The sequence below is a fragment of the Rhipicephalus microplus genome, chromosome 4 (genome assembly GCF_043290135.1).
Source record: "Rhipicephalus microplus isolate Deutch F79 chromosome 4, USDA_Rmic, whole genome shotgun sequence".
NCBI classification, from domain to species: domain Eukaryota; kingdom Metazoa; phylum Arthropoda; class Arachnida; order Ixodida; family Ixodidae; genus Rhipicephalus; species Rhipicephalus microplus.
In genome coordinates, this window is record NC_134703.1 from 42,188,398 (window position 1) to 42,199,921 (window position 11,524).

Here is an 11,524-nt window from a genome sequence, read left to right on the forward strand (position 1 = left end):
TGCTGTTGCCGCATGGCTGTGCCGTCCACGGGTACTCCTCTCTATGGCACGCGCTTGACTTCTTACGCGTTCTTTCTCTTCTCTACTTCACTTACACAGTGGCCTCGAAGCTGTGTATGGCCTTCTTCTCTTCTCTAGTCCGCCGGTGCGCGGACGAGACATACTCTCACCGCCTTGTTTTCTCCCCAGACCCTTTGTTCTGAGCGTCAGTAATCGCGCATATAACAGACTTCAACAGCCCTCACGCGAAATGCCCGTTCCATACGCCTATGCATTGTCGTGCACGTGACTTGACACGCACGCGAAGACGGAGAACGCAATTAGATCCCTCCTCCTCCTCGATCCTTGCAGAGCACTCGAACGACTCGACGAATGCTCGCCTTACTTTCTAGTTTATACGAGAAGCGGGCTTTCGTCGCTGCTTCGTTTAAAAGCAGCGATGCCCGAGTGGTCCGGAGTTTTTACGTAAAACGTGGTATCATAAGAGCAGGTGGCTACCTGCTCTTGGCCGAGCCTTAGAGTCAAATAGCTTCGTCTTCTTGCGGACTGGTACTTCAAAATGACCCGGATAGTTTTCTAAATTCACGCCGATTGCCATTGAATTCGTTATACTTACTCAACTCACAATCTTTTTTCAGAAATCATCATTGTAAGCTTCATCACTATCCAGCTGGAGTGGTCCTGGAATCCATATATCAAGCCAAAAACCGACGGCACGCTCAACTGCATTCCGTTATTGTTTGCGAAGGCTGTGAACCATGCAGCGGAAGTGTCGTAGGGCGACTTCTACGTGATCATAGAATGTACGTTCCTTTTACCCTGACGGTGTTACCCTCTGCCACAAACATGCCACTGGTGCATTGTCTATCAAGTGAAAAAGTTCTGATCAGTGTCTGTGCAAGTTGTGCACCGGGCAGTTAGCTGAAAGTGGGCCTCTTTACTGCAATAGGCAACACCGAAAAAGAAGAGAGCCACAGCACAACGAACCTTGCCGTCCAATATCCAGTGTAATTGCTATACCCTCTGCTAACCGTGTGAGGAGCAGCCAAGAAGGACTGACTCTGGTGGTGCACCTCCTTTCCCCTCCATCTTACCCTCCTCTCTCTCTGAAAACTGACAGTCGTCTTCGCATTGGGAAGCCCGTCACTCGAACTCTGACCAGCATGGTTCGCGTGGCGGTGATCGGGGCCGGGGCGAGTGGCCTGACTGCCCTCAAGGCATGCCTCGAAGAAGGCCTCGATGCCGTGTGCTACGAGAAGACAGAGGACCTCGGTGGTCTGTGGACGTACCGCGAGCACAACGTGGACGGTGTCGCGTCCGTCATGTTCTCCACTACGACCAACTCCAGCAAGGAGCTGTCGGCGTTCAGCGACTTTCCGCCACCGTCGCAATACCCGAACTACATGCATCACAGTCTCGTCTGTCAGTACCTGAACGACTACGCCGACACTTTCGGCCTACGCAGCTACGTACGCTGCTTGCACTCCGTGACCAAGGTGAGCGGTGCGACAGCTAGCTTTACGGGTGATTACGGTGGGGGGGATAGCTGTCATCGACGTCAAATTAGAAGGGGGCCCTCTTTAACTATAGAAAAAGCTACATGATACCCTCGGGAGGTTCGCGGGTGAATAAGAATTCTACGTGGTTTGTATAGTGAGCACGCTAATTTAGACTTTTTGAGACCATTGGCTTTCACATTCTTCTATGTCTCCTTACATGCAGCTAATCATTTTTGCACTTCGTTCTCAATATTTAGTCGATTCTTAAACGTTTTATCACCTTGTCAAACAGTTCCTAATTTAGCTCTCTACAGGGAAGTTTTCTGTCTGAGAAAACCCTACGCGTTATTTGGTACATCATGAGCACTTAAGTATAGATTACCTTAGCAACCTCGTTTTTAATACTTCACTCGTAGCACGTATGCTCTTGGAACTTTCTTCTTGCCCAAGTGAGTGCGTGATGCATTCCCGCTCTCTCCTTTCAGTCGTTTATCTCTTTCTCTAGTGCAAGGTAGCAAATTAGACGGGGGTTTAGTTGACCTCCCTGCCTCGTTCCTTTCTGTCTCTCTCGAACGTTCTTGGAGTATATTTAAACCAGTGGACTACTTACGGCTCAGCAGCAAAGTCACAACAGTAACAAAGTTGCACCAGTTATATGAAGAACAACCTGTATGCAAATTAGCAAAACATTTTCTGCTCGCTATATTCAGTAAAAAAAATACAAGGAAACACGCACGCAGGTGCAGTTTTTTCTTACACACCCTAGACAACACGTTTTCTTTCTCAAGCGTGCATGCGTGAGTATAAGAAAATACAGCCAAGAAAGCCAGTGTAATAGCTGCAGCAGTGGTACACGAATTGTCACTGGTACTGAAACAATACATTGTCATTTAATATAATTCTTTGTTCAGTCATTACAGTTGCTAAATGTGTTTACTAAAATGACTATTCATTCTCGGCGCCATTCTCTTCCTGCTAGAAGATAGTGAGTGAACGGGCAGGTTATGGTACCACATGTGTGACCCACAGCTGCTTCACAAGCGGAACATAGATGAAATGGGTCAACATACGCGTTCTAAGTTGAAAGAAAGAAAGAAAGACCCACAGTGCGCGCACGAGTTGTTTTTATTGCCTCACACGACTTTTTTTTATTGCTATTTCTGAATAGTTTTTGAGCGCGTTGGGCCTTCATGATTCATTCATAATCTGAGCGCACGCGTATGCATGAGGCCTCTAGTATAATTGAACGCGCGATTTGATTCCGTAGCACGAGCTTGATGATGAATGTCCTTTTGACGGTTGGAATAACTTGTACTTCCTTAATTGACCACGACGACCTGAATACCTCATGTTATGTTCATTATGTTGCTGAAGGCTGAAGACGTGGTCATACAGTAACCCTGTGAATATAGCTGTTCAAATGGGCCACGTCATTTAGCATAGATTGCAGGGGTCCGATTACAGGTGCATGTGGTACCTCAGCCAAATGAGAATTTCTCGGCGTCTATTATTGGCGGAACAAAGGAACGAATTAGCACTATTTAACTGCGCTGTGCATGCAGTCCTCTAGGGTATGTGCAGGATGTGGTTCAAGTCAAAGAATAGGCGGGGTGTGTTGAACAGAGCAGTTTGGCTCATCGTAGCTCAGTATAGTCACGCCTTTCTAATTTGGTTTCTGTCCACCTCTTCTTTTTTTTACATTGCTTGTTTTGTTACGTGTCAGTTTGAGATGTGCAAATAAGACAGATGGTAAGAGAAGATGCACACTAGAAGTGACGAGAAATCGTAGAATAGTGAATATCACTGGAGCCACTGACGTTCCATGTTTTATTTTTCATGAAACTGAATAGCCAGGAATTTTTGGCAATTCATGTCTTTTACTACCAACCAATTTTTAAAGTTTTACCGAATATGCGGCTTGCACTGAATAAATGCGCAGCCTTAGTGACCTCTTGCGGTTCTAAAAATCTCTTCTTACCAAACAGTCTAGAGTTAGCTTTAAGTTTTAACGCGTTGTCATCGCCACCTTCCTTAACAGCGGAGCACTACAGAATAAGTAGCTGCACTTCTCTAGTACTGCCATGCTAGGTCACTACATTAATGAATAAAATCGAGAGTTATGACAGCACTTAATACTCATCTTCTCTTGTGTGACTTTGTTAGGGAGCCATCTATTGCAGAAACGAGTTCAGATAACTGGCCCTTAGTGGCATGGCAAACTATATAAACCCATTCCGTCCTGAAAGTTATGCGTGTCTTTTCGCCCTTGTAAGCAGTCTTTGGTCGTAAAATGTCGTCTAACTCCAGGTGCACGGCCAAGCGAGCACAGATATTTACGTTAATAAGGCAACATATGTCACACGAGAAACTTGCGATTTTTTACTTTAAAGAATTTGCAAAAAAAGATCAAAGTAACAAAATTAGAGTACTAAGCAACTCGAACTCCACAGTCACAGTACTCGTGTGGTTAAATGACGACATAAGGGACATTCATAAGTTTTCCTTTACGTCTGAATGAATCGCGCTGAACTCGGCCACACATATTCTGCTTACACATACACACATACATACGTGCATACATACATACATACATACGTACTTACATACATACATACATACATACATACATACATACATACATACATACATACATACATACATACGTGCATACATACATACGTACATACATACATACATACATACTTACATACGTGCATACATACATACATACATACATACATACATACATACATACATACATACATACATACATACATGCATACATACATACATACATACATACTTACATACATACATACATACATACATACATACATACATACATACATACATACATACATACATACATACATACATGTGTGCATAACCTTTTTTGTCGTCTTTGTCATTTCGTGTTGCTTCATTACGCTGCCAGACTGTACCTGGAACAAAACCCGTCATTTTGTGAGACCCATATCGACATTCGCCTCGCCAAGCTGCGCGCTGTATTCTCAAATCGCCAGCCTGCAGCGCCAAGTTCTCGTTTCTCTGCAGCGAGCGTCGGAGGCGGCGGTGTCGTCCTTGAGCGGACGGTGCGACTTCCGCCCATACAGCGCTATGGTTTTCCTGCACGCTCAAAAGACAATGACCTCCTTGCGACGGGCGCTACGAGTATCGCCGCTGCGTCGTGCGTTTTTCCCGCTTTTGCAGATTTATTTCGTTATACATTAACCTACCATGTATAAAATCGCTTCTCTCATCTCCTCCTGCTCATTCTACGCCACGCGCTATATGTCTACCTCTCTCTGCCACTTCGGAGATAAAGGTTTAGCAGTGCGCAGTCAGAGAACAGATCAAGACGCATGCGAAGCGTAACGAGTTGTTACTTTTATGGCGTGTTTAGAGAAAGAGTGGCGAGGAAGACCTTAAAAAGTTGTGCGTGACATTCCACTCAATCTCAATAGAACATGTGCCGAATGCAACATTAGCGTAATAGAAACGCTACATAATTCGTATAAGAACTCTGTGCTTTATGTGCCCTTCGACAAAAATAAAGGATTTAAACACAAGGCAGGGGAAACGCGTGCCAGGTATGCTACCCTGTGCACGTAAAAGGGGGGAAGGGGTTAGTTAGTGTTTCCATACGTTGGTTAAATAATGTAGTTCCCAATAAATATTCACAGGAACTCAGAATTGAGTTTCGCAGTGTAGAGTTTCTGCCAGATTTTTTTAAAGTGAATGTTTTATTAGACACATGACCCAGTGAAGGCGTCCTTGGCGGAATACGCGGAACAGCCCAGCGCGTATACACAAAATGCGACACTACGGTGTGCTGACCACACACGTAATTGCATGCGCAGTTTTTCAATTAATAATGACCTCTAGATCGTGAGAGACCATCTTGTGTTTGCTGTATGACAATTTGATCTTTTGATGGAGCAGCGCACAGAAGGATACAAAAACACTCACACATAAAGGAGCCGAACGCAAGCGCTGTACTAGAATTGATGATTTATTTTCTGATGGCCCAGCTTACGTACGAGAACACGCACATGGACACTGATAGCAATGACAATGATGGGTACAACAAAATAATATTAATAGTAATAGAAGCAACTAAAACACGTGGTGCTGATAATAAGTTCCAAAAAGAAGCAGTATGTGGTTATATACTAAGGTGCAGGCGCGCTTTCTTGGAGAAGGATACCGAGGGTCAACTGAACAGAGACACTTATTACTCCACTTGTCTGTTTCAATTGCTTCGATTATTTTTCACGTTTACATATTAAGGAATGACAATTAGATATTTCGTCGAGACCACTTGTCATTTCACGCCACCACGTTGCATTGTTGTCTGGATGTTGCCTGGATGTAGCCTGGGCAGGAATGGATGGGGTCGCTGTTGCCCGCCGCAATTGAAGTGTCGAGTTGCTAAGCGCGAGAATGGAGATCCTATTCGCATTGTAGAGAAATTAAGCTGTCTGGAGGGTGCACTGCACATTGCGAAAAAAAGAATTGAATAAAGAAAAAGAGAAAGAGAGAAAAGAAAGAATAAAGATGAATTACATTAGGCAGACTTAAATTTCCTACTTGTGTGAGTATTTTTAGTGCTGCAGAAACAATTTCACGTAAAAAGTGTATTTTTAATAACGCTAATGTCTCTTCAAGATAACAACTTTACTGGCTGATCTAAACGAGTGAAAAGCAGTTATTACACTCTTTCCGTTTTACGCGTTGTTTTTCTTTTGTGGTTATTGGTATTCAATGTTGTAAAAGTAACTTATATTGTAATCAATTGATGGCCGGTCCCCCTGCGTGGGTATGAAGCATGTTTGAGGCGTTGTCATCATTATCATCAGCACATGCCAAGCTTAGCTTGCCCTCGTTTCCTTATGGCTCGAAGGCTCGTGTTATTTTCTTTCTTTTTAGAAACCTCTCTATTGTTGCCTACTTATGAGCCGCCGACAGTAGCACGCCATTCGGTGACAAATTGTCCGTCACGCACAACACAATGAGCATAGCAATGTTTTTGTGGCCGCTCCCAAGCGAATTCCATTCACCTCATTTTTACGTCGAACGTTGATTGTATCCGACGTGTTTTGACCGGCCGTGCCAATGTGCGTGATTAATTCTTTTTTTTTTGCGCATTCGTCATCGTCGTCACATAAACAATGAAAGAAGCCCAAGAACTTGAGAGTGCGTAGATTTAGATTTCCATGTACAGAGCCAAGTTGGGATTTCAAAGATGCGTGCACATCGCTGGTAATCATATTCTCTTACTGGCGCAACGCTTCCTGCTTTGTAGAATATTGTTTTAGCCTTGGAAACGAAGGGGATGGGCTGGGGGTGCCCTTTACGACAACGATGAGCAGGTGAAGAACTTAATGGACTTACGTAAGCCACCGCCATTAGGAGGTTTGCGCAAGGACGCCCACGACGGTGCTTGGGCATTGTTTCATCGCCACTTTGCTTTTCAAATTTCCGTGCATAGCGGTGGCTGTCCGATAATTTTTAGTGTACGTACCATCTTCCCTCTGCATATAGAGACGCAAGTAAATCATCCGCGATTAGGTTATATAAGTCTAGTAGGATTAATATGCGCAAAAAGAACGTTACGTCGAAAGAAGTCCTTTCTCCGTATCTATTAAATGTGTGGGTGTACAATGGAGGTTGCAGGTGTGACTGTGGTCGCAGCGGTCGCATTTCAATGAAGGCAAAATTCTGGTGGTCCGTGTGCGGTGGCTGGTCCGTTCACGCTTATGAACACACTATAGAGTGCTCACATTCACGCAGTGCTCGTTTAACACCCCCGTATGGTTCACTACGGCGGGCGTCATAACCGTATCGTGGTATTGGCGCGTAAAATTTGTGGATTATTATTCAAATATATTGGCACAATGCATGACACCCGCTATGCCGTCTCTCTCTGACTAACAGTGCATTTCAGAGGCAACCTGGTTTCAAGCAAACAAGTCAGCGACAGCGACACAGTACGTTCGCAGCAAACGTTATAAATAACACGCACGGAAAGAACGAGAAAAAAGAGTGTTTAGCCTGGATCTCCAGCGTTTCAATAGGTGGACCTACCATTTTCATAGACGTGTACTTGGACGTACTTTGGAAGAACTGACTGTTCCACCAGTTGGTCTTGCAATCTTTCTGTGCCAAATAGGCCGAATATACATGTCAGACACAAACACAAAACAAAGAAATAGGTCTTTAACTCTTTGCTGGCCTCGAACAAGCTAGCCACCCACCGTCACTTAATTATTTATCGGATTTAATGAATGGTGTTTCTTTGACTTGCGCAACGCTGATGTACTGTAAAGCGCCTTAGCTACAAGTGGTCCTAATTGCCCAACTTTAAACAACTTCTGTCCGCTTTTATAATCGTAGTAACTGCATAACAACGCGATGCTTTTAAGGGGGTGATGTGCTTGCGCTTCAAATATTACGCAATACTTTTTCTAGCGGTGTAAGTGAATGCAAGCGCTCGTCTGAGTCTATTAGGTGCCTGTCTGTGCCAGTCGCCTTTTGCTAAGTTTTACTAGATATATTTTATGGTCGTTTGCTAATCCTAGCTGCTCGTTGTGGCTCATGCGATGGCTACTTGGAAAATACATTGACAATATCGTTCAAACCGCGCAGCCAAGTGAACGACAGCTGCAGTGATGAGCGTGTTGAAATGTTGCAATGGGGTAAGGGGCTCTAGCAGTGTAAGAACTAGACATTGACATAAGAAAACAGGATTAAGCGCTTTGTGAGTGTACTTGCCGTCTGCACTGTCAGAGCAACGTACGCGCGGTCAAATAAAATGGCATACTGATACTCACTTCACACTGCATGCTTTTCCTAAAACGACCTAAATCCTTCTCTGGCCGGCAGCAGGTTTAGCTTGTGCTCGACGAACCGAGACGTAGTGATCATATCAGAAAAACGCAGATTCTTACTTCGTTCTCGGCATTCTCCTTTTTATGAGTTAAATACTATCGAATGGCGTGGTGGTATTTCACCACGTCGTCTGATATATAGTACTTCGGAGTAGCGCCTCCAGATGCCGTGAACGGTACAAACTATCATTTGGAATAACGTACTTGAGTGTATATATAGTTCTGTACTACGGAACGGGCAGTGGAGCTATAGATCGGAATATACCTTTCAAAGCCGTCAAGTGTAAAGTACGGGGAGTTTATATGTTCTTTTTTTTCCCTCTAAATAAACAGTCGCGAATCAGCGCTTGTGATAAACCTGACAGAAACATAGTGCTGCATCTTGTGCACGCTGTGATTCGGACCTGAAGTGGATAATACAAACAGATGTTGGCTGCGAAAATTGTGTTTTCAAGAACTTCGTAAATAAAGACGCTTTTTGCATGGTGCAGGTAAATCCCACGTCTGATCACGATGAGACGGGACGGTGGGAGTTGCTGGTGCATGACATCGAGCAAGACACTGATCTTGTGGAAACCTTCGACGCCGTCATGGTTTGCACTGGCTACGACCACACTCCCGTCAAGACCGAGTTTCCCGGCCTGAAGGATCGGTTTCGAGGTCGCGTGATGCACGTGAGGGAATACAAGCGGCCCGTTGGATTCGTCGGTGCTAAAGTCTTGGTCGTTGGACTTGGGAACTCTGGCTGTGACGTGGCGGTTGAGCTAAGTGCAATCGCAGACTCTGTGAGTGCCTCAAGTTTATCATTGCGAATTTGATCGTGTCAGACCTAGTCATCGCATAATTTTGGCTCAAGGTCTGGTCGACTGATGACTTGCATTTCGCGGCTTGCGTGTGCATGGACTCAAACAATTCTTGAGCTTTCACATATCGATGCGCATACAATTAGACACCTCAGTGAAGTCTCACCAGAAAAAAACGTTCAGTGTTTGGCTATTGTAATGCAATACTTGGAGCTGTGGGCTGTGGTGGTGAGAGCGACGGTGAGTACGAAAGCACTCGTGATGCATGTTGACTGCACCCGACAAAGAGTTGCTCAATCGGTAGTGCTAGGTGGCGCCAGCGGAGCGTTGCGATCTTTTGTAGCACAGTTCATCCACTTTGCGTGGTGCAGCACGTAAGCGTGGTGTTCTGAAATCATGGCAAGCAGCGCTTCATTGGGGCCCCTAAAAAAACACTAACCAAGCGGCTTTAAGCCGGATGCAGTTACCATGTGTTGTGGGCTTTCTCGCCAACACCGCCATCCTTACCGACAACAACAGACGCTCCGAGTACTGCGTTTCGATCACCGAGCACTGTACAAGGATGGAAACCGTTGTTGTTACTGTGTGTTGATGTGAGTTTATTTTATTGCGGCAGGTGTACGTGAGCACTAGGCGTGGCTGCTGGACCATCCCCCGTGTCGCATTACGAGGTGAGCCTTTCGACACTGCCAACGTGAGGCGCTCTTGGAACTGGCTCTTCCACCTGCTGCCGTACTCGATTGTGTGCAGCGTGGGCGAACACGAAGCCAACCAGCGCTTTGACCACACCCTCTACAACCTAGCAGCGCAACACCGCATTCATGGGCAGCACGCCACCATAAGTGACGCGCTTCCTTCCAAGATTCTGAACGGAACGGTTGTGGTCAAAGGTGACGTGCGGTGCTTCACCGAAGACGGAGTCTTCTTCGAGGACGATCACAAGGTCGCCACCGTCGTCGACGTGGTGATTCTTGCCACCGGGTACACGGCACACTTCCCTTTCATCGATGACTCCGTGCTTCCTGTCCGCGACAATCGTGTGCGCCTCTACAAGTACGTCTTCCCGTCATTTATGGAAAAAGGAACACTTGCTTTCATTGGAGCCGTACAACCAGAGGGTAGCCTATTCCCTATTTCAGAAATGCAAAGCAGGTGGGTGGCGGGAGTGTTCGCGGGACGCTATGCCCTTCCAGCTGTCCGAGTCATGGAAGAAGACGTGGACCAGCGGGAACTGCGCGTGCGTGAGCGTTACATTCCAGGTAGCAGGCACGCCCGGCAAGTTGACTGGATAGAGTACATGGACGAAATGGCCGAGCTCGTGGGCTGCAAGCCTCGGCTGGGCCGACTTCTTCTGACTGACCCAGTTTTGGCGTGGGCCTGCGTGTTCGGACCATGCCTGCCTTACCAATACCGGTTGAATGGTCCTGGGTCATGGCCCCGCGCAAGGCAGCAGATACTGGATTTTTGGGAGAACTACAGGCTGGGCCTCGAGACGAGGAAGTTGCCATGGTTGAAGCCAAAACCGTGGGGCGCATTGGAAACAAAGACGACGGTGGTTGATCTAAAGGTTGCTGTCATGGCATTATCTTTTCTGGCAGCTGGACTCAGAGTGAAGGCACTGCGACTGCTTTTGCTTAGATGCATGGCGCTTTTTATACAACTTGCTTGGTCTCTAAGCGACACTGTGCAGACACAAAAGATGCATTTACTGAAGCCCAGTGTGAAAAGTTATTTCAGTGTTTTCTCACGCATGACGATATGATAGCGGGACTCGTGTATTGTCACATTGGTCGTAGGAATTTATTAATAAGCTGTGTAAAAGAAGAAAGAAATCAAGCGATGATGCTTGACGTCTGCTTCGGGTGGAGAAACAGAAATTTCAATCACGTGGTACCGTCATCAGTGAATGCATTTCTTGGCGTTAGCACGAGGACTCCAAAAAACTGAATCACTTGACAGTGCAATGGTCACTGTCCAATTTTTATCAGACCTTTACTAATGTACATTGTTCCTGTAGACATTAAAAACCATTCATCTTGATGGTTTTCTTTCCCTCAAGTAAAATGTCTGACAACCAAATATATGTAAGTGCTGTATTTGGTTTTCTTTCCTTTTTTGCAAGGAATGCTTGAAGTATGATCACTGTTTACCAATTGGCTTAAACACACGAGAGGTGAACAGCGATGTTTTTTCGCTGACCTTGAAAGCTGTTTTGAACCTATTCGATGGCTTATTGAAAGCGCTGCCACCATATTGCGCTGAACGGTAAGTGAACTGGTGTTTCGAAATTGTGTTAGTGCGGATAAATATAAAAACGTAAGAGCGAAAATGC

At 45.5% G+C, this 11,524-nt stretch overlaps 1 protein-coding gene across 2 annotated transcripts; it reads left to right on the plus strand.

Moving 5' to 3' along the window:
* The first annotated feature begins 265 nt into the window (after positions 1-265).
* LOC142814245 (flavin-containing monooxygenase 5-like) lies at positions 266-11,232 on the plus strand. 2 transcript variants are annotated; one of them, XM_075892625.1, is made up of 4 exons: positions 266-803; positions 950-1,496; positions 8,881-9,174; positions 9,809-11,232. In XM_075892625.1, coding segments are annotated over exons 1-4 (1,989 nt in total). In that variant the 5' UTR covers positions 266-801; the 3' UTR covers positions 10,955-11,232. The 2 variants fall into 2 exon arrangements, with proteins under 2 accessions (XP_075748740.1, XP_075748741.1); XM_075892626.1 differs by having other exon boundaries at positions 266-1,496.
* The last annotated feature ends 292 nt before the right edge of the window (positions 11,233-11,524 follow it).